General features: G+C 47.4%; 1 protein-coding gene across 5 annotated transcripts in view; it reads right to left on the reverse strand.

Annotated features, from left to right (window-relative positions):
- The window catches only part of arhgef28a (Rho guanine nucleotide exchange factor (GEF) 28a), a 680,059-nt gene that overhangs the window by 412,541 nt on the left and 243,650 nt on the right, over positions 1-23,868 (reverse strand). For all 5 annotated transcript variants that reach the window (XM_072516088.1, XM_072516093.1, XM_072516090.1 and 2 more), the window contains exon 9: positions 21,360-21,429. In XM_072516088.1, coding sequence (XP_072372189.1) covers positions 21,360-21,429 — 70 coding nt within the window. The remainder of the gene's footprint in view (positions 1-21,359; positions 21,430-23,868) is intronic.

Genomic DNA, 23,868 nt, shown 5'->3' on the forward strand with positions numbered 1-23,868 from the left:
TTGGGGGAGAGGAATGAACTCAGATTGTACAGGGAGATCAGGACCTGCTGTCCGACTATATACTCTACCGGGTGTACTGTTTTATTAAAGCAGGCCTTACTCTGCTTTTTCCTAGTGCCTAGTTGAATAGCTGCAGCGAGCTGTGCTGTTTTAATATTTTCCATTATTTGCTGGACTGCTTTTTCGTGGGTAAGGACGGTGACTGTGGGGCTGGCCAAATCAAGTCCAAATAAATACTCGGTACCCTTCATGGGTCGTCCGGTCATGAGGGTGTGGGGGTGTAGCCTGTTGAACTCAACACCGTGTTCCTAATAAACATCAGTGCAAATGTGAGAACTGTCTCCCATGTTGTATTATGTTGTTGCACCATCTTCCTAAGTGTTGTCTTTAGGGTTCGGTTCATGCGTTCCACAATGCCGCTGGATTGTGGGTGATAGACAATGTGAAACTTCTGTTTAATTCCGAAAATTGTTAGGACGTTTCTCATTACTCTTCCTGTGAAGTGCGAACCTTGGTCCGACTCAATACTACAGGGGAGTCCCCATCTAGTAAATATTTGCTGGGTTAGAATTTTTGCTGTCGCTTTAGCTGTGTTTGTCCTGGAAGGAAATGCTTCCACCCATTTTGTGAAGGTGTCGATCACGACCAACACATATTTAAATCCATTTCTGCAGGGGGGGGAGGGGACCAATGTAATCTAATTGTAAGTTCGTCCATGGGCCATTAACAGGGCGGATGTGTCATAGCTGACATTTCTTTGCGTATCTGTCTGGGTTGTTGTGGGCGTAAATTAAACAATTTTCAATGTAGTGGGTTACATCAGTTTTTAAATCGGGCCACCAACAGAGAGGTCTGAGGTGGGCAAGGGTGGATTCTATCCCTTGGTGTCCTGTCCATCATGGAATTGACAAATAATCTGGTTCCTGGCCTGGGTGTGGACCACATAAATACCATTCTTTAATATGATTCCGTCATGTACCGTTAAAGTGTCTTTGAACCTATCATAGGGAGCTGGGAAGTCTCCTTTGAAAATTTCCTTAAGAGTGTCGTCTTCCTTTTGTGCCTGTGCCAAATCTTGACTATTGGTGTGGACCGCGTGTACTGGGGCACTCTCGTGGGGGTTGCCAAAAGTGCCCATGTCGTGAGCCTGCTTTTGCTAGGGCGTCTGCTTTAGTAATGGCGCTGACGGTAGGGGTATACCGTTGGCGGATATAACTCTAGATTCCCACAGGGGCAGGAATTCCGTCAAGCTGTTGCAAACATATAAACTGTCCGAATATACGTCTGCTGGGGTAGGGAACGAATCTGGATGCTGGACAATGTAAGCAATGGCTGCTAACCCGGCTGCCTGCGAACCTAAATGTCCTGGCAATTTTAGTGATATCTCCTCTAATGTGCTTCCCTGCGCGTCTTCTACGTATATGCCACATCCTGTGATCCTTTTTCCATTAACAGTGGTGGAGGAGCCATCTACATAAATTTTAGCGAATTATCTGTGGGCTGGGTTCTCTGTGGTCGGAAGCCTGTTTTTGTCGGTAACGATTTGGAAATAAAGGGTCCTGTGTTGTGCTTGGCTGCAATGATTTCACACTCATGTGGGGTTCCTGCATATTGTAAATTATTGGCCAGAAATGTGTGCGTCTTTGTCCTTTTCACTGTGATGTCATGTCCTTGTAGGAGTAGGGTGCAGCGCGCTGCTCTAATTTGGCTTACTGTACCGTCTTTTAGCCTACTGTCTAACAGTAGCTATGTTGGGGTGTGCTCGGTCAAAATGGTTACGCGTTTGAGTCCTGTTATGTACGCAAAGTACTGAACAGCCCAAAAAGCTGCGAGCAAGTGTCTTTCGCAGGCTGAAAATCCTTGCTCTACGGGATCTAAAACTCGTGAGGCATAGGCTACGGGTCCTAAACGATCATGCTTTTCCTGGAGAAGTACGGCCGAAAGGGTTCGGTAGGTGATCGCTACCTCTACTGCGTATGGGGAGTGTGGGTCTGGTGCCTGCAAAGGGGGAGCTGTACTTAGGGCGCGTTTAAATGCATCGACGGCATCCGTGTGCTGCGGAAGCCATTTCCATGGGGCCTGTTTCTTAAGGAGCTCGGAAAGTGGGGCTGCCTTTGTGGCGAAACCGTCTATATGATTCCTGCAGTAACCAACCAGTCCTAAAAATGACCGGAATGCTGTAACATTATGGGGCAAGGGCAGTTTAACAATTGAATCAATACGTTTACATACCGATGGGACATTTTGTTAAGTTCCTGCCAATCGGGGCCATCTTCCTGGTCTAAATTTGGTCCAAAGGTATCTCTGAAACCATTCTGAACTGAGAGCAGTGACTGCAATTTTCAATTTGCTCCCTGTATTTGGCATGGTCTACCGAACTCTGCCTTTGTTCCGTGGTGGAGCTGTGGAGTGCTCGTAGGGCTGCCTTTATGTCCTTGCATTGCTTCTTCAATTGCTCTACCTGGTGTTTCATTTCTTCCCTTACCAAAACTGCGCGTTGCGTGTCTTGGTAGGCCTCATCATATTGGGTCTGAAAGCTGCTTAGGTGAGCTCGACAAGATTGGTGTCCCCGTTTGACATCAGCCATCTCCTTGTCCTTCGCTGCTAGCTGCTCTCGGAGTTGCTCATTTACTTTTTCGCATTCACTAACGTTTCCCTCATTACTCTTCTCTTTCTCTACAAGCTGCCTGAAGAGCGTCCTCATGACCTCCTCTGTGCCTCGCAGTTGTGCCAAACAGGACACGATTGCCATCGGCTTACGAACTCTACCTAAACTATTTTTATGGATCTCGGTCAGGTTATCCCACCAGGTTTGTCCTATACTACCAGGATCTGTCTCTTCATTTGCACAAAACTCAGACCATAGCGGCCATCCTTTCCCCTTTAGGTACTTCCTAATTTCCTCTTCCTATATGGGACACTGCTCTGCTCTGTTGGTCGCTGCGACCTCGGGTTCCTGTGGGTACATAAGGCGTTCCATTTCCTTCATTGCCATTTCTACGATTATGTCTCTGTATCTGTACCGTGAATTTGGGACGGGGAGAATAAAGCGGTGATGCAGACAGCGGGTATGGCTTAAGCTATTTTCCGGTTCGCACAACTCCCAAAGGTTTCACGCAACAAAATCTAACGAGTTTACCTTATATCCCTGTTAGTACACATGCAAATTACTATACACTTCCGACTCTTGGAGGTTTGATCGATACTGGTCTTACACTTGTGGTTTCTTTCACTTTTCCAATTGGGTTTCTAATTCCAACGTTTTGTGGGTTCTCTCTGAGTGACAAAATCACTTCTGGGTCGAGTCCCATCAGAGGTCACCAATAAATGTTGCTATATTTACTTGCTATAAATATGGCAGTTAATAAGGTTGCCCTTCTTTTATCGAGATATTGATATTATATTGCTTTCAGAGTTGCCAGGTATCAAATGATACCACCACAAGGTTCAACCAGATAGCGATCAAAGACCCAACAACCAGTTAGTTAGTTCAAGTTCAGTAATACTTTATTTACACCCAAGATTAACTTTTACATGCAACATAAACACTACGAGCTAAACTACACCTAACAACTATGACAACCTGTACTTAGCTTCAGGCACCCAGCTTAGGTCAGAGGAACAGTGGCCTTTGTTCGAATCTGGATCTGCTGGGTCTGGCGAAGTAACTGCAGTTCAGCTAGGCTCATCCGTCTGGTAGCGAACGTTGAACTTGGACTTGCTTCTGGTCGTGGTGCTGCAGTTGGAGATGGACGTTGCCGGAGCGCCAGGTCCAAAAGAGATCGAACACATGGCAATGTCTCTCTTCATCCTCGGGGGGGGTTTTGTGCTCTTTTGGGCGGTCCTTAGGTTTGGACCCAATTAATTGGGCAGTTCTTGATCACTGCCTTCGATCTGAGCCAATAAAGGGGCGGGTGCCTTGATGGCTGGGCGTGTCCTAAGCGGTCATTGACCTTGCTGTCTATGCTTCCTGAGTAAAGGGAGTGGCGCCGATGTGTCTGGAATTGTATCGGTTACCCGAGTATCAGTCCTTTGTCTTACGGAGATGGACCATTAAAATGCTAATCGGTTGGGGGTTTTGATGCTGTCTGGATTCTCTGCGCACGAATATACATGTAGGCTCTGTGCCTGCCTGAATCTTACATTGTCCATATTTCCCTTTAGGCTTTGCGAACGTCCATGTTTCTTGTTGTAAGTGGCTGCACCTGTGAGGGTCCCTCTCGTCAAGGGGTCCCTGAGGGGGTCCCTTTAGTTAGTGGGTCCATGTGGGGGAAGGGTTCCTTTAGTTAGGGGGTCTGTGTTGGGGGGGGTCCCTTTAGTTAGGGGGCCTGTGGGGGGGGGGGTCTCCCTATTAGAGGGATTTCTTAAAAGTTACCCCCTTGGCCTACTGCGAGCACCACCACGTTAGGCTCACATTTGGTGAGACTTGTAGTAATCCCCCCCACGTAATTCCCTGTCTTGTGTACTGGAGAATCACTTAGGGCCAGAGATTAGGGTGCCAGGCCCGCTAAATGGATCATTCTGACCTATTTGTATTCATTCACATCCTCCCGCCGGCGCGCAGGTATGAAACTCGATTCCACCTTCAGCAGGGGTCGGGGCATCGGAAACGGATTGACGCCTGCCGACTCCAGGCACCGATCCCGATTTTACAATTCTCTGTGCCATTGGGAAATGTACTTCGGGTGTCCTGAGATGGACACTTCACCCCTCTGCCTAACGACAGAAGAGATCTATGGCAAAATGTTTGGTGACCAATGGGGGTGGGAAAAGAGGTAGGCAGGAGCATAATTTCATAATGTTAGCTGGTGTGCCAGTTTGCCAGCACCAACCCTGCTATCGCCAACTTTCAGAAGGCTAAGGGCAGCACGTGATCCAGTGGTTGGCACTGGGACTACGGCGCTCAGGATCCGGGTTCGAATCCCGGCCCTGGGTCACTGTCCGTGTGGAGTCTGCACATTCTCCCAGTGTCTGCGTAGGTTTCACCCCCACAACCCAAAGATGTGCAGATAAGGTAGATTGGCCATGCTAAATTGCCCGTTAATTGCAAAAAAAGAATAACTGGGTACTCTAAATTTATTTTTATAAACTTTCAGAAGGCTGCCAACTTTCAGGGGCAGAAAAGCAACTTGCCCACGAACTTTAGATAGCGAGTTAAGCACATTAACAGGCCAGTTAAGCCCACGGACCAGAGGCCAACAGGAATTTTCCAGTCAGCCTATGGCCCCCCTATAGGGGGCGAATTCTCCAAAATGGAGACAAAGTGTTCGCACCGTCGTGAACGCCATCGCGATTCACGATGTTGAGAAACGGGCACAGGGACGACCGTTTCTGTCCCTCACAGTTGGGGGCCAACACGGCGCTGTCGCGGTTCACGTCGCTCCAGCCTCCCTTCCTGCCGCCAAATGGGCGGCTCGCCAACCTGCGCATGCGCAGGGGACTTCTTCAGCGCGCCAGCCCCGACGCAACATGGGGTGTGGAATCAGGGGCCGGCCGCGCAACAAAGTAGGCCCGGCAGGGGGTGGGGGACGAGGCCGGCCCGCCGATCGGTGGGCCCCGATCGTGGGCCAGACCCCATCGGAGGCCCCCCCCCCAACCGGTGATGGAGCGCTTTCCCCCACCCCACAGGCCATCCCCCGACCCTTCGCACAGAGTTCCCGCCGGCAGCGACCAGGGCAGAACAGCGCTAGCAGGACTCTGTCGTATCCGCGCGGCCGCTCGGCCCATCCGGGCCGGAGAATCGGTCCTCAGCCGGCGCCGCGTCAAACACACCAGCGCAAATGGCGCCGATTCTCCGCACCTCGGAGAATCGCGCGCCGGCGTCGGGCGTCGTGGCGAGGTTGTGCCGATTCTCCGGCTCGGCGCGGGGCTCGGAGAATCGCCCCCATAGTGTCAACAGAGTGCCTGAAGGTGACATCCTGGCCCCAGTCCCGGGGAGAGGGTGCAGCATTCCAAGAAGTCTCTGAGGTCCCATCCGCCTAACCTGGCGGCATCTGTGGTCACAGGTTGCCCTATGGAGTGATTTTCCCTCCACAATGATCACTTGGCAACTGAGGGCATATTTGAGTTCAAATATATAAAAGGAGCTGAGAGGGTACCTCAAGATGGAGCCTCAAGTTGAAGGTGCCCTCTCTCCTGCAACAGCAGCTGCTGCTCTTTCTATGCTGGAGGGCGTTCTATTTAGCTTCAAGAGCCCATCAATGATCCTTGATTAGATGCTGAGCACACCCTCTGCTCACTGATTGACCAATCAAGGAAATATGCCCATTTAAGACAGAGATGGGGAGGAATGTTTTTCTCTCACAGTGTAGTGAATCTGTGGAATTCTTTACCACAGCAACTGTAGAAGCTGGGTCAAGGCTGATATTTTATTCAGTAAGTGAATCAAGGGTTATGGGAATAAGGCAGGAAAGTGGAGTTCAGGAATATATCAGATCAGCCATGATCTCATTGAGTGGCAGAGCAGGCTTGATAGGCCATGTGGCCTATTTCCACTCCTACATCTTATGGTCTTATGGGTGACTGTGTCCAACAGTGTGGGGCCATGGTCCCGACTCAGAATGCAAAGTCCTGCCCCTGACTGTCAAAATGGTGCACATTTTTATTAGTATATCTAGGTACTTGGAAAAGGGAGCTGAAAAGAAGCATCACCAAGCAGACCGAAGTATAAGAAATAAAATGCATCATTGAGCTATTCACAGATTCACAGAATTATTACAGCCATTTGTTCCATTGTGCCTATATGTGCGTTGTGAAATTATACACCACCCACCCCTTTTCCTACCCACAATGCATGCCAATAACCTTGCCCCATATCTCTTCTGTGAACAGAAGGAATCTCTGATCAATACCTCTCCATAAAGTCTATTGTGTTAAACATCATAATCGCATCAGGAAATCCCAGCATGGAGAGGTTTCTCATATTCTACGTACGGTCACAGTTTGGCGTTGTGTAGGAGTAAGGGTGCTGGTTGCTCATCATTCAAGTGAGGTATCCAAGTATTACAGATGCTTGGATACCTCACCAAGTATTACAGACACGTGGGCAGCACTGTAGCACAAGTGGATAGCACTGTGGCTTCACAGCGCCAGGTTCGATTCCCCGCTGGGTCACAGTCTGTGCGGAGTCTGCACGTTCTCCCCATGTCTGCGTGGGTTTCCTCCGGGTGCCCCGGTTTCCTCCCACAGTCCAAAGATGTGCAGGTTAGGTGGATTGGCCATGCTAAATTGCCCCTTAGTGTCCAAAAAGGTTAGGAGGGATTATTGGGTTAAGGGGATAGGGTAGAAATGAGGGCTGAAGTGGGTCGGTGCAGACTCGATGGGCTGAATGGCCTCCTTCTGCACTGTATGTTCTATGTTCTAAAAGATACACTTTTCAAAAGGAAAGGTTGCATTTCAAAGAATTTGAGGTGCAAGGATCAAATATTTTTCCTATACCATCTCATTATGGTTATAACCTGGTTATAACAGACTAATACAACTAATTTGTCACTCTGCAGATAGGAAAGGTGACAAACTTTAATAAAGACTGTAATTGGTAGGGCTCAGGCACCTTCCCTTTTTCATTAAGCATTTGTCTATTTTCTGAATGATCTGAAAACAAAGCTTCTCAAGGAGCCCAGCTGATCAGTTTATCTTTTCATCATCTCCATGGTGTGATTCAAAGCGATTATATAATTCAAATGGATTTCAACCATAGTTCTTCCTGTAGATTCTCGTAAATAAACTTGTTTAACCGCTTATTCTACAAAATGCGTGTAGCGTGATTGATATTGTTAGCTTTGGATACAATGAAGGCATGTAGTGTAAATTTTGCATGAAACCCAGAAGACAATAAATTTATTGTTCACCCAAGGTATAACTATCCCAGATTCCTCAGTCCTTTAGACCTTAAAAGGGCCAGATGTAACTACAACAGCTTGTTTTAGTATTCAGCACGAGGAAAAGCATTGCAATTGTCCAGTCAAAATCCATCACTCCAAAAAGCAGTTGGTTGTTTGTTCCACAGAACGACTCTTGTGGACCCAAACGGTATTAAGGAATTCAAAATGTCTACAGACCTGATATTACAAACAGGCAGGGCCATTCCCATCATGGAAGGCATGCAACTAAGAGAAAGAAAGCTAATGCAGCACGATTCATACTGAAATGTAACACAGGCAGGATAATGAAATGACCACCGCAGTTAAAATCGGTGAGTACTAATTTAGAGGAAGCAGTTTGGGAAGTGGAGATCGTTACTGGAATTAATAATGCGATAGTCTTCTCAAAGAATATTAGACCAGTATCAGAAGAAATACAATTAGTGTATTTGTATTTTAATTTTCCTAATTGTTTATCCCTGGCACCCATTCACCTGAGGAAGGGGCAGTGCTCCGAAAGCTAGTGATTCGAAACAAACTTGTTGGACTTTAACCTGGTGTTGTAAGATTTCTTACTGTACCCAAAGAAAGGACATTGACATTCCCCAAGCTGTGGGGAGGTAGTGAGGCCGAGGACTGTGCAGAACTGTGTATTACAGCGGAACCAGAGTGATTTACAGCACAGGAGATCACTGAACCCATTCTCTTGGCACTGAAATGATTTATTGCAGTTGAATGAAATGTTAATAACTATTCTAAATCTAGACTGTATTTATTTCAGCAATAGAATGTTCCAGTTAATTATAGTCAACATTTGGTAAGCCAGATGATCAAGTGAAGTGACTCGTGTGAGTGTGATTGTTTATAAAATGGCTGTCCCACCGGAGCTGAAAAAACACCACTTTGTATCAATATATATTTTAAATGGGGTTACTTCAAAAATTTGATTAGATTGACCACGTGTCATGTTTTACATACCATTAATAAAAAGGTAGAAAAACTAAAATAAGCATATCAACACAAAATAACTGAAATAAACAGAACAAGCAAAATTAGTGACAAAACCAACAATCCATGAAACATCGATATGCAACAAAATAAACCAATCAAATCATGCATGCAATAATTTGTCATGGATCAGGATAGAATCATACCACAGGAGTTACAATAAGGTGGAGAGTTGTTTGGACATCCAGCCTCTGCTGCCTCTCAGAAAGAACTATCCACTTTTCTTAGGACCTTGCCCTTTCATGCATTCTTTAATTGCTATTCCATTTACGATTATTTATTAATTTCCCTTTTAAATGCCATTATAAATCCGTATTCCAGCAGCCCTGGGTTGCAGACATATTTCTCCTAACCGGTCCATATAAGGCAAGACTGATATTGATTTAATTTTCCACATTTCTAACAATTTATTTTCAAATGTTGACTGACGTAAAGCATCCTCTCAATGCAATGTCACAGGAACGATTCCATCGTAAAGATATATTGGCCTTACATAGTACATAGAAAATACAGCACAGAACAGGCCCTTCGGCCCACAATGTTGTGCCGAACCTTTGTCCTAGATTAATCATAGATTATCATTGAATCTACAGTGCAGAAGGAGGCCACCCGGCCCCCCGAGTCCGCACCAGCTCCCGGAAAGAGCACCCCACCCAAACTCAACACCTCCACCCAACACCAAGGGCAATTTGGACATTAAGGGCAATTTATCATTGGCCAATTCACCTAACCCGCACATCTTTGGACTGTGGGAGGCCTTGATGTAGCTACAGGACAGATTCTGACAATATCAGAAACTAAAGGCTTAAATTACAGGAACTGCTCCTCTAAACTTGCCTTGTATTCCTTTGAGTATGGAAGGCTGAGGAATAATCTCACAGAGGTGCTTAAAATAAAACGATGCAGTAGCAGAGATACAGAGGAACTATTTCATTTAGTGGAGAATCCAGAGCAAGGAGCCACAGATGATTTTAAAATTAGAGACAGGCCTTTTAGGAGTGAAAACAGTAAGCATTGCTTCATATAACAGAAATTTGGAAATCTACCCCCATAAGGCCCAGAGATGTTGGACCAATTGAAACTTTCAACACTCAGATATATTTTGTTATTCATGAAGTTTATTCATGAAGACCCAGCCTTCTCAACCATGGTGATCCTCAGGTTAAATCACCACCAGTTAGCTCTCCCCCTTAAAGGGGAATCAGGCCAGGGTCATCTGGGACTGTGGCGACTTTACACATATTTTGTTCAGTGCGAGTACAAATAAATATAATGCAATGGTGGATATATACAGTTGAAGTACAGATTATCTATGGTCTAATTAAATGGTGCAACCAGCACCAAGGCTTGATGGCCTGTTCCAATTTCTATGTTCTATGCTCCTCTACTAATTGATTTAAGCAACTCATCAATCTAACCACAGGTAACATGTTCACCGACAAGTTTTACTCTTGGGTTCCCATGCCCGAATGTGATATCACACCAACTTATGTGGCATTCTCTATGTCCAGGCACATGCAATTGCAAATATAACTAAACGGCGAAAAACCTAAGACAAGTTTTCTTCTCCTAAAGATATTGGGTTGAATTCTTCACTTTTCGACGCCGGAAGTACGAATCGTGATCGGACGGAGAATCGCGCAAAACTGAAAGATCATGGGCTGGATTCTCCGATTTGGCGACATTGTCCCCACGCTGGCATGGGAACGGTTGCATTTTACGCCCTGAAAACTGGGGCAAAACGGCCACCGATTCCCCGTTTTGCTGGGGGCTAGCAGGCCTGTAGCATAGAGCATCCGGCTCCAGCTGCCGATACGCCCCGGGGAATTGCCAGGTCTGTGGTTGCGCATGCGCATGGCGGCGGCCTGCAGCGGCCGCACCGTGCTTCATGGCGGAGGCCATTCGCGGGCCCGGCCCACGAACTAGTCCCCACCTTCAGCTGGCTCGCGCGCCCCGGACCGCCTCACCACAGTGCCCCCAGCCCCGAATAATATCCCCCACTGCCAGCAGATTGGCCCTCCCCCAACTGTGGCAGCACTGGACTGAGTCCACAGCCACCACGCTGAGTTCCCGATGGATGAGACACATGTCCCACACCATCGGGAACTCGGCCGGCCGGTACTCTGTGAGTACGCCGCTTTGGAGGGGGTGGAGCATCGTGAAAAGCAGCGCCGCCCCCGATTCGGTCGGGAAATGTGATTCTCCAGCCATTTACTGAACGCAATTTCGGCGACGGTGACCGGAGAATCCAGCCCCATATAAACATAGGGCTGGATTCTCCGATTTTCCGGCGATGTCCAGGTGGTCCGTCTGGTCTTACGTACAAAAGGTCGGCGGCGCCCCCACACCGATGCTCCACCCGGCGGGGGCTAGCAGCCGCACCAGGTAAAGCCCCGGCACACAGAATGGGTGGGTCCATGGGCATGTATGCGCATGGCAGCGACCTACGGCGACCGCACCGTACAACATGGCGCTGGCCGCACGCGGACCCAGCATGCAAGATAGTGCCCCCCCCCCCGGTAACCTCCCTCGTCACCCCCGGACCAGCCCCCACTAGTGCCCCCCCCCCAGCTCCCGCCGAAGCCACCCCTGCCAGAGGAATGGCTCCACCTCAACTGTACGGTGCAGGAAACAGTCCGGGGCCGCCACGCCAGGTTCACGAAAGTTGAGAGGACACGTGTCCCACGCCGTCGGGAAGACAGCCCATCGGGGGCGGAGCATTGGGGAGGGCCTCAGGTGACGTCCTAAGTCCGGCTCAGCGGCGTGACTACGTAGTTTTTCAGGGAACGGAGCATCCAAAAAGCGCCGCCGCCCCCGATTTCGGCGTAAAAACAGATTCTCCGGCCAATCGCCAAACATCGGCAATCGGAGAATTCTGCCCTATATTGCACCAAGGACTCAAACAAGAGCACTAACTAGGAGGAGGGGAAGGTTCCAAGAACCGAAGGATCTAGCAGAGGGCAGCAGTGCGGAGCCGCTGATTGGCTGTTGCGGGGAAAATTTGCATCAGTCCATTGCAGTCACTGAATCCAGAAGGTGTACCTGAGCAAGACACCCTCCGTGTTCAAGTGAAGGCAAGCATCCAGCAGAGGGCAGCAGAGCGGAGCCACTGATGGGCTGTTGCGGGAAAAAACTTGCATCAGTGCATTGCGGTCACTGTATCCAGAAGGTGGTTTGTGGAGGAGCTGTGTCCAGTGACAGTTAAACCCCAAACACTCTTCAGTGTTTCCCTCCCTACCTCCTCGTCTAACCAAAAAAAAAACAATCACTGTAAGGATCCTAGCTGAGTAAAGATCAAGAGTGAGACTCGAGGGCAGGTAGAAGTAGAAAGAAGTTGAACCGTGACATCACAGCCAGCAGGTAAGTGATTGGCTGGTGACTGGTAAGTAGTTTTTCTTTTCCCTGAGGTGTATTGATAAGGTAGGGTTTTTCTATTTCTATTTTTTTTAATCATGTGATTGGTAACAATTTTGCTTTTTTTTTTCCTTTTTCATTTATCTATTATTTGATATTATAGTTGGACTATGTTAAGCTTAAGATTAAAAATGGCAGGAGATCTCAGACCTGTCATGCTCCTCTTGCTCAATGTGGGAGCTCAGGGATGTGGCTGATGTCCCTGGCTCCTTTACGTGCGGGAAGTGTGTCCAGCTGCACAGCTCTTGTTAGATCACATGACGGCTCTGGAGCTGCGGATTGACTCACTTTGGAGCATCCGCGATGCTGAGAAGGTTGTAGATAGCACGTTTAGCGAATTAGTCACACCACAGATTAGGATTGCTAAGGGAGAAAGGGAATGGGTGACCAAAAGGCAGAGAAAAAGCAGGAAGGCAGTGCAGGTGTCCCCTGCGGTAATCTCCCTCCAAAACAGATATACTGTTTTGGATACTGTGGGGGAGATGGCTCACCAGGGGAAGGCAGCAGTAGCCAGGTTCATGGCACCGTGGCTGGCTCTGCTGTACAGAAGGGAGGGAAAAAGAGTGGAAGGGCTATAGTCATAGGGGATTCAATTGTAAGGGGAGTAGATAGGCGGTTCTGTGGTTGAAAACGAGACTCCTGAATGGTACGTTGCCCCCCAGGTGCACTGGTCAGGGATGTCTCAGATCGGCTGCAGAACATTCTGAAGGAGGAGGGTGAGCAGCCCGTTGTCGTGGTGCATATAAGCACCAATGATATAGGTAAAAAACGGGATGACGTCCTACAAGCAGAATTTAGGGAGTTAGGAGCCAAGTTAAAAAGTCGGACCTCAGAGGTAGTAATCTCAGGATTGCTACCAGTGCCACGTGGTAGCCAGAGTAGAAATGAAAGAATAGGCAGGATGAATACATGGCTTGAAAGATGGTGGTCTGAGGTGCATTTGTTTTAATGCAAGAAGTGTAGTAGGTAAGGCAGATGAACTTGGATTAGTACCTGGGAGTATGATGTTATCGCTATTACTGAGACTTGGTTGAGGGAAGGGCATGATTGGCAACTAAATATCCCACGATATCGATGCTTCAGGCGGGATAGAAAAGGGGTGGAGGAGTTGCATTACTGGTCAGAGAGGATATCACAGCTGGCTGAAGGAGGGCACTATGAAGGACTCGAGCAGTGAGGCGATATGGGCAGAGCTCAGAAATAGGAAGGGTCCGGTAACAATGTTGGGGCTGTACTACAGACCTCCCAACAGCGAGCGTGAGATAGAGGTACAAATATGAAAACAGATTATGGAAAGATGTAGGAGCAACAGGGTGGTGGTGATAGGAGATTTTAATTTTCCCAACATTGACTGGGATACACTTACTGTCAGAGGTCTAGATGGAGCAGAATTTGTAAGGAGCATCCAGGAGGGTTTTCTAGAGCAGTATGTAAATAGTCCAACTCGGGAAGGGGCCATACTGGACCTGGTGTTGGGGAATGAGCCCGGCCAGGTGGCTGAAGTTTCAGTCGGGGATTACTTTGGGAATAGTGATTACAATTCCGTAAGTTTTAGAATACTCATGGACAAAGACGAAAGTGGTCCTAAAGGAAGAGTGCTAAATTGGAGGAAGGCCAACTATACCAAAATTCGGCAGGAGCTGGGGAATGTGGATTGGGAGCAGCTGTTTGAAGGTAAATCCACATTTGATATGTGTGAGGCTTTTAAAGAGAGGTTGAATAGAGTGCAGGACAGACATGTCCCTGTGAAAATGAGGGATAGACATGGCAAGATTGGGGAACCATGGATGACAGATGAAATTGTGAGACTAGCTAAGAGGAAAAAGGAAGCTTACATAAGGTCTAGGCAACTGAAGACAGACAAAGCTTTGAAAGAATATCGGGAATGTAGGACCAATCTGAAACGAGGAATCAAGAGGGCTAAAAGGGGTCATGAAATATCTTTAGCAAACAGGGTTAAGGAAAATCCCAAAGCCTTTTATTCATATATAAGGAGCAAGAGGGTAACTAGAGAAAGGGTTGGCCCACTCAAGGACAAAGGAGGAAAGTTATGCGTGGAGTCAGAGAAAATGGGTGAGATTCTTAACGAGTACTTTGCATCAGTATTCACCGAGGAGAGGGACATGACGGATGTTGAGGTTAGGGATAGATGTTTGATTACTCTCGGTCAAGTAGGCATAAGGAGGGAGGATGTGTTGGGTATTCTAAAAGGCATTAAGGTGGACAAGTCCCCAGGTCCAGATGGGATCTATCCCAGGTTAGGGAGGATGTGTTGGGTATTCTAAAAGGCATTAAGGTGGACAAGTCCCCAGGTCCAGATGGGATCTATCCCAGGTGACTGAGGGAAGTGAGAGAGGAAATAGCTGGGGCCTTAACAGATATCTTTGCAGCATCCTTGAACACGGGTGAGGTACCGGAGGACTGGCGAATAGCTAATGTTGTCCCCTTGTTTAAGAAGGATAGTCGGGATAATCCAGGTAATTATAGACCGGTGAGCCTGACGTCAGTGGTAGGGAAGCTGCTGGAGAAGATACTGAGGGATAGGATCTATTCCCATTTGGAAGAAAATGGGCTTATCAGTGATAGGCAACATGGTTTTGTGCAGGGAAGGTCATGTCTTACCAACTTAATAGAATTCTTTGAGGAAGTGACAAAGTTGATTGATGAGGGAAGGGCTGTAGATGTTATATACATGGACTTCAGTAAGCCATGGTAGGCTGATGGAGAAAGTGAAGTCTCATGGGGTCCAGGGTGTACTAGCTAGATAGATAAAGAACTTGCTAGGCAACAGGAGAAAGAGAGTAGTAGTGGGAGTTTCTAAAAATGGAGAACTGTGATCAGTGGTGTTCCACAAGAACCTGTGCTGGGACCACTGTTGTTTGTGGTATACATAAATGATCTGGAGGAAGGTATAGGTGGTCTGATTAGCAAGTTTGCAGATGACACTAAGATTGGTGGAGTAGCAGATAGTGAAGGGGACTGGTCAGAGAATACAGCAGAATATCGATAGATTGGAGAGTTGGGCAGAGAAATGGCAGATGGAGTTCAATCCGGGCAAATACGAGGTGATGCATTTTGGAAGATCCAAGTCAAGAGCGAACTATACGGTAAATGAAAATGCCCTGGAGAAAATTGATGTACAGAGAGATCTGGGTGTTCAGGTCCATTGTACCCTGAAGGTGGCTGCGCAGGTCGATAGAGTGGTCAAGAAGGCATACGGCATGCTTTCCTTCGTTGGAAGGGGTATTGAGTACAAGAGTTGGCAGGTCATGTTACAGTTGTATAAGACTTTGGTTCGGCCACATTTGGAATACTGCGTACAGTTCTGGTCACCACATAACCAAAAGGATGTGGATGCTTTGGAGAAGGTGCAGAGGAGGTTCACCAGGATGTTGCCTGGTATGGAGGGTGCTAGCTATGAAGAGAGGTTGAGTAGATTAGGACTATTTTCATTAGAAAGACGGAGGTTGAGGGGGGACCTCATTGAGGTCTACAAAATCATGAGAGGTATAGACAGGGTGGATAGCAAGAAGCTTTTTCCCCAGAGTGGGGGACTCAATTACTAGGGGTCACGAGTTCAAGGTGAGAGGGGAAAAGTTTAAGGGAGATATGCGTGGAAAGTTCTTTATGCAGAGGGTGATGGGTGCCTGGAACGCATTGCCGGTGGAGGTGGTAGAGGCGGGCACGATAGCGTCATTTAAGAGGTATCTAGACAGATACATGAATGGGCAGGGAGCAGAGGGATACAGATCCTTAGAAAATAGGCGACAGTTTTAGATAGAGGATCGGCGCAGGCTTGGAGGGCCGAATGGCCTGTTCCTGCGCTGTAATTTTTCTTTGTTCTTTCTTTGTTTCAAAAATCAGGGATATATGCGAGAGCGGTGGTACAGCATAGTGAGGGGGAACTTGACTGTGACAGGCGAGGCAGGAAACGGAAACAAAAATATGCAACAGAGAGTAAATCCAGAGTTGCAAACAACTGTAAAAAAACAAAGCTAAATGTTCTACATCTGAATGCACAAAGCATTTGCAACAAGATAGATGAGTTGATAACACAGATTGCAGTATATGAGCATAATGTATTAGCTATTCCAGAAACGTGGTTGCAGGGTGACCACGACTGGGTGCTCAACATTCCAGAGTATACAATGTTCCAAAAGGACAGGCCAAAGAGAAAAGGAGTGGGGTAGTGTTGTTAATTAGTGAAGGTTTCATAGCAATGCTGAGTGGTGATATAAAGGCAGAGAGAGGATAGTGATGTAGAATCATTTGGGTTGAAATCATGAATAGCAGGGAAGGGAGACAAGGGTGGTCTACAGACCCCCAAAACGTGACATCTGAAGAGGTCAGAGCATAATTGGGGAAGTATCAAGGGCATGTTTGAAGGGAACTGCAATTATCATGGGAGATTTTGATCTGCATGTTGATTGAACAAACAAAACCAGCAAGGGTAGCATAGAAAAAGAATTTGTGGATTGCATAGGGATTTCTTTTGCGAGCAGTACGCTGTGGAACATACCCATTCCCAGCCCATCCCTAACACCCTGCAGATAGAGGTTAGAGGCAGGTTGGAATGTTGATGCAAAAGTGTTTACTGGTGACTGTACATTGTTGTGCCCTGACCCCTAACTCTCATCTGTGCTATTAGGGGAGTAATGTGAGGAGTGAGGGACGGTAGTGATGACAGGGGCACAGACGTGGCTGGTTTCGCACAGTGGGCTAAACAGCTGGCTTGTAATTCAGAACAAGGCCAGCAGCGCGGGTTCAATTCCCGTACCAGCCTCCCCGAACAGGCGACTAGGGGCTTTTCACAGTAACTTCATTGAAGCCTACTTGTGACAATAAGCGATTATTATTAAGTGATGACTCACCCGAACTGCCCTAATGAGTTCATTCATCCTCTTCCTGCACTGTGGGTTTCTTTCAAAATATATATTTTTTAAGGCATTTGTATACACTGGGGGGTTTGAAGGAGGACCCCCTGTCCCAGTGGCCATCAAGGTGACAGTCGTGCTGATCCTTCATGCCTCTGGGTCTTTCCAGGTGTCGAGCGGGGACCTATCTAGGATCTCACAAACATCCGCACATAGGTGCACCCGCACTGTGACGGATGTCCTATGCGCCCGGGCAGTGGACTATATAACCTTCAGTCTGGGCCAGGCACACAAGGATGCTCAGGCAGTAGGATTCACTGCCATCCTGCCATGCCCAGGTCCAGGGGGTAATTGATGGATGCATGTCCCCCTACGAGCACCGGCTCATCCGAAGGTGTCCTTCATCAATAGGAAGGGGTTTCATTCCCTGAATGTGCAGTTCGTGTGCAACCCAGGCAGGCAGCGTGCACGACACATACATCCTGACAAACTCTAAGGTTCCCGACACCTTCGAGGCACTCCCTCAGGTGAGGGTTGGTTCTTCAGCGACAATGGTTACCCACTGAAGTTTAATAATGGTTGGAGACCCAGACCGACGTGAAAATCCAATGAAACAATGACCATGCAGTGTCATTGAGTGGTGCACGGCTTACTGAAGATGCACTTCTGATTTCTGGACCCCTCTAGTGGGGCTCTCCAATATAGCCCAGCAGGTCTCGAGCATTGTGCTGGCCTGCTGCATCCTGCAGAACATCACGCAGCAGAAGGGCGATATGCTGGAGAAGAAGGAAGAATGCCAGGCCTCATCTGACGAGGCAGATGAGGAGGTTGTGCTGGAAGAACCCGGTGTGGAGGCGGGGCTGGCATGCAAGGCTGCTCAAAGTGTGCCCCAGGGTCACCACACATAGGACAACCTCATCACCTCTCGATTTTCGAACTAAGAGACCTGGCAACCGGCAGCTCCACCGCCCTGTTCCACATCTCCATTCCCCCACCCATCCAAATGGAACCCCCCTTCCCCATAGCCGCTCACAACTTCCTTGTCCCTCCTCCCTTCACTCGACCTTCCCTGTCCCCCATCCCTTCACTCCACCTTCTCTGTCCCCATCCCTTCACTCGACCTTCCCTGTCCCTCCTCCCTTCACTCCACCTTCCCTGTCCCTCGTCCCTTCACTCCACCTTCCCTGTCCCCCATCCCTTCACTCCACCTTCTCTGTCCCTCCTCCCTTCACTCCACCTTCCCTGTCTCCATCCCTTCACTCCACCTTCCCTGTCCCCCATCCCTTCACTCGACCTTCCCTGTCCCCCAACTCTTCACTCCACCTTCCCTGTCCCCCATCCCTTCACTCCACCTTCCCTGACCCCATCCCTTCGCTCCACCTTCCCTGTCCCTCCTCCGTTCACTCCACCTTCCCTGACCCTCCTCCCTTCACTCCACCTTCCCTGTCCCTCTTCTCTTCACTCCACCTTCCCTGTCCCCATCCCTTCACTCCACCTTTCCTGTCCCTCCTCCCTTCACTCCACCTGCCCTGCCCCTCCTCCCTTCACTCCACCTTCCCTGTCCCTCATCCTTTCACTCCACCTTCCCTGTCCCTCCTCCCTTCAGTCCACCTTCCCTGTCCCTCCTCCCTTCACTTCACCTTCCCTGTCCCTCATCCCTTCAGTCCACCTTCCCTGTCCCTCCTCCCTTCACTTCACCTTCCCTGACCCTCGTCTCTTCACTCCACCTTCCCTGTCCTTCGTCCCTTCACTCCACCTGCCCTGACCCTCGTCCCTTCACTCCACCTTCCCTGTCCCTCGTCCCTTCAATCCACCTTTCCTGTCCCTCGTCTCTTCACTCCACCTTCCCTGTCCCTCGTCCCTTCACTCCACCTTCCCTGACCCTCGTCCCTTCACTCCACCTTCCCTGTCCCTCGTCTCTTCACTTCACCTTCCCTGTCCCTCCTCCCTTCACTCCACCTTCCCTGTCCCTCATCCCTTCACTCCACCTTCCCTGTCCCTCCTCCCTTCAGTCCACCTTCCCTGTCCCTCCTCCCTTCACTCCACCTTCCCTGTCCCTCATCCCTTCACTCCACTTTTCCTGTCCCTCCTCCCTTCACTCCACCTTCCCTGTCCCTCGTCCCTTCACTCCACCTTCCCTGTCCCTCCTTCCTTCACTCCACCTGCCCTGTCACACAACCCTTCACTCCAACTTCTCTCTCCCACTGCTCTTCACGCTTACCCACAACTCCAGCCCCCACGTCGCCCTCCGAGGGTCCTACAAGCACACCGTTGGTTGTTGGCTCTGGGTTAACAGTATCAGCAGATTCTGGAGATGACGAGTGGTTAGGGCTTGCTCACTGAGTGAGCTGTCATACAAGGTGTGCTCACACTTCTGGCCCCATACCCTGCCTTCTCGCGCTAAGGGTGACCCCATGTGGGACGTTCAAGTTTCATTTGAGCCCTACCCCATCCCATCCTCCAATTCCCCCACCCCCAAACCAAACCCCCCACCCTTCCCCAACACCTTCCCACTAGGCAAACCTTCCACACCCAGGGCCAGCCCATCCCTAACATGTCTCAGACAAAGGCTAGAGGTAAGTCGGAATGTTAGTGCAAATGTGTTTACTGGTGACCCCTAACTCTCACCGATGTGCTACTAGGGGAGTGGGGGGGGGGGATGTGAGGAATGAGGGACGACAGTGATGACAGGGGCACAGAGGTGATGACCCACCCGAGCTGCCCTAAGGCAGTAATTCATCTTCTTCCATGTACTGTGTTCCAGTCCACCTGGTGAGGCTGGCAGCAGTGGCTGCCTCTGCCTCCTCCTCCCAAGCCTGTGCACAACATGTGCTTTAGTCTCTGGCCCACCCTGGGGAAGAGGGTGTCCCTCCTCTCCTCCACTGCGTACAGCATTCTGAGAATCTGGGGCAGGTTTCCTGATTAGCCTCTTACAACCATCTTATTTCTGCTAGTTATGTCCTCATCCAATTAGAGATTCCCATGATTCTCTTCAACTTCAATTTTGATGGGTTTCTTTATGGCTCATTAAGTTAAACGCTGCCTTGGTAACATGGACAGTCACCCACGTCATCTCTGGAACTTAGCTCCTTTGTGCATATTGGCTGCAACGAGGTCTGGAGCAGAGTGGCTCAGGCAGAATCGAAATGGAGCACACGTGAGAAGATTAATGTTGAGTATGTGTCACTCAACAACATTGTTGATGACACATTCTATCACTTCGGTGATGATTGAGAGTCGACTTGATGGGGCAGTAATTGACCAGATTGGATATGTCCTGCTTTTTCTGAAAGGACACACTTGGACAATTTTCCACGTTGCCAGGTAGATGCAAGTTCTGTAGCTGTACTGGAACAGCTTTGCTAAGACCATAGTTATTTATTTAGGATAGATGCTCATCAGCAGCAAAAATCTGGTCAGGACCCATAGGCTTTGCTGTAGCGAATGTGCTCGTCCATTCCCTGATATCACAAAAGGTGAATCAAACGCACTGACTGCTGGTTTCTGTAATGATGTAGACCTTATGGGGAAGGAGATGGATCAATTGCTCAGCAGCTCTTCTGGCTGAAGGTAATTGCAAAAATATTTCAACCTTGTCTTTTCAATTCATATGCTGGGCTCCATGATGATTAATGGTAGGGACGTTCATGGAGCCTCATCCTCCAGTAGTTGATCAGTTATCCATTCATGGCTGGATGTGGCAGGTCAGCAGAAGTTTGATCAGATGCATTAATTGTGGGATTGCTTATCTCTGTCTGTAGTATATTGCTTGCACTGTATAGCATGTATATAATCGCATGTTGTAGCTTCACCCAGTTGGCACCTAAGTTTTAGGAATGCCCGCTGCTACTCTTGGCATGCTCCTACACACCTCGTTGAATTAGGGCTGATCCCCTGGTTTGATAGCAACCGTAAAATGAGAGATAAGCTGGACCTTAAGATTAGAAATTGTTGTGTAATACAATTCTGCTGCTGATGGCCCACAGCCCCTCTGTGAGCTGCTAGATTCACTATGAATCTACAACAATTACTAAATTAAATTAATAAGGATGACCCTTCCACCATAGTTATTTGAAAAGAACTTTGCTGGAATCTCATACCTCCCACCATGAATCAGCATTAAAGACGATGATATAGTACCCACAAATGCTGACATGTACAAGATACATAAATATCTGACAAATTGATCTTTATTTTCTACCTGTATCCAGTAGAGTTGGGTCCACTTCTTCCAGCAATAAACCTGCTTGATCTCTCACAGTGCTAACATGCTAAATGAATAAGAAAAAGGCAGTTAGACTTTTGAACAAGGATGGCACAGCTGGTGCCTGAAATCAAAATGTAACCTTCTTCAGGGTTGAATGAGTTCAGAAAGTTAATCTTGTAGCAAAAGGAATCATGAAGCTGTGCCACATCCACTTCGAGACACAGCATACAAGATTTTCATTGTACTGAAATTTACAGCATGCTAAACAATAAATAATAATTCATAATAGTAAGATTTCATTCAAAACAAAATTAATATCCTTAAACCGCATTACTTTTTAAGAAAAGTTACAAATATTATAATCAACTCGTTTCTTATGGAAATGTGGGAGTAATTAAAATGTCAATTAAATCAAAATTAATACCCTCAATAGACGTTGCTCTTTTAACAAAAAAGCTACAAACCTGGAATAACACACATCTAAGAGGATCTTATTGAGGAACCATTATAAGTATTTTGAAACAAAAAAAGGGAAAAATAACATGAAACTTACATGATCCTGAATTTGTGGGATAAGAATGTTGACTTGGCTTCATACAAAATGTAGGTGCAGTAAAGGGAAATTATTTAATGCCCAGAACATGTAATTTAAAAAAGAATTTCATGCATCAGACTCAATATTAAGAGGCTTGCAAAATAGTGGTCAACATGTATGTTTCAAGTTTCACAGTGGATGTGGCCTTTGTTTCTTTCTTCCTTTGCTCCATAAATTAGAGCTGACAACTCTATGCTGTACCTGAGAGAAAGTTAAGTCCACACTGTACAATAGAGTGCTTAAAGAAATGCTGGCACTATATCTGTTCAGAATTTTAGTCCTTTAAACCTTGTTCCCATTATACCTTATCATAACTAATCTCCAGCCGCAAGTCAAATTGGACTAATGGCTTACTTTGTTAATTTATGCATTTTAGAATATCAAAGTTTGGTCAGATCTACAAATGCTTCATTGCTTTCAGTCAAAGCTTTCAGAACAGTGCATTACACAATGCCATGCATTCAAAGTACAATAAAATAGTTTCTAAGTATCCAATGCTACCATTCTCTGAGCCCAGTTTTAATATGAAACTCTTTTAAAAGCTAATTATAATGATTAATTGCAAGTAGCTAAATGAGGCACACAAATCAATTATGGGTGTAACTGATAAGGTCTCAAAGAAGCTATTGTAAAGAGCTCACAGTTTCGCCAATTCATGAAACACTTTGTGGAATTGATGCTGGCCTCAGCATGTTCAATTAAAGAGCTGCACAATATTTTAATCAATCTAATTACATTAAGTAACAAAAAAGTAAACTTTTTCACTTAATGTTACAACGATACATGCATAATTCTAAAGCAGTTTGGAAAGAAACTAGCAAGCACGCTTCGACTTTATAATGATATTTACAAACACAGGACAGTTGCAACCTACAGCTTTGTAATTTACATCCAGGCATATTATAAAGCCATACTTCAGCTGTTTTTGCATCAAACCCTTCTGCATCCTTTGTTTATCATTCAGAAGATTGCTGAGTGCAATAAGGAGTTTTTGTTGCTTGCTTAGTTGTGGTAAACAAACACAGTGGGAGGAGAATATGGGGAGGAAAATAAGGAAAGTTAGATTCTGAGAAGGATATGAATCAATAAGCTTTTGCCAAATACTTGAGCTTCTTCAGAATACTAACCTCCATCAAAATGTTTCACATCATATTTATGGTAATGCAAATTGGGTAAACACCTAAACCCCACCTGGGGGTTTCCATTGATCAGAAACTGAGCTGGACTAGCCATATTAATACTGTGGCTACCAGGGCAGGTCAAGGGCTAGGAATCCCACGGCAAGTAACTCACCTCCTGTCACCCCAAAGCCTGTCCACCATCTACAAGGCACAGGTCAGGAGTGTAATGGAATACTCTCCACTTGCCTGGATGAGTGCAGCTCCAACAACACTCAAGAAGCTCAATAGCAAGCTGCCCACTTGAATCATCCTCCTTCCACAAACATTCACTCGCTCCACACAGTACCAGCAATGTGTACCATCTACAAGATGCCTTGCAAACTTACCAATGTTCCTTAGACAGCATCTTCCAAACCCATGACCACTACCATCTAGCAGGATAAGAACAGCAAATACCTGTGCACCCCACCTCCTGGAGGTTCCCCTCCAAGTCACTCACCACCCTGACTTGGAAACATATTGTGTTCCTTCACGGTCGCTGGGACAAAATCCTGGAACTCCCTCCCTAACAGCACAGTGGGTGTACCTATGCCTCAAGGAATGCAGCGGTTCAAGAATGCAACTGACGCCACCTTCTGGAGTTCGACGAGGGATGGGCAATAAATGCTGGCGTAACCAGCGCCGCCCACACCGCGTAAATGAATGTGAAAAATTGTCTTCCATATCACAGAATGGTTACAGCACAGAAGGGGGCCATTCGGCCCATCATGACTATGATGGTGCAACA

Source organism: Scyliorhinus torazame, chromosome 9 (genome assembly GCF_047496885.1).
Source record: "Scyliorhinus torazame isolate Kashiwa2021f chromosome 9, sScyTor2.1, whole genome shotgun sequence".
Taxonomy (NCBI): domain Eukaryota; kingdom Metazoa; phylum Chordata; class Chondrichthyes; order Carcharhiniformes; family Scyliorhinidae; genus Scyliorhinus; species Scyliorhinus torazame.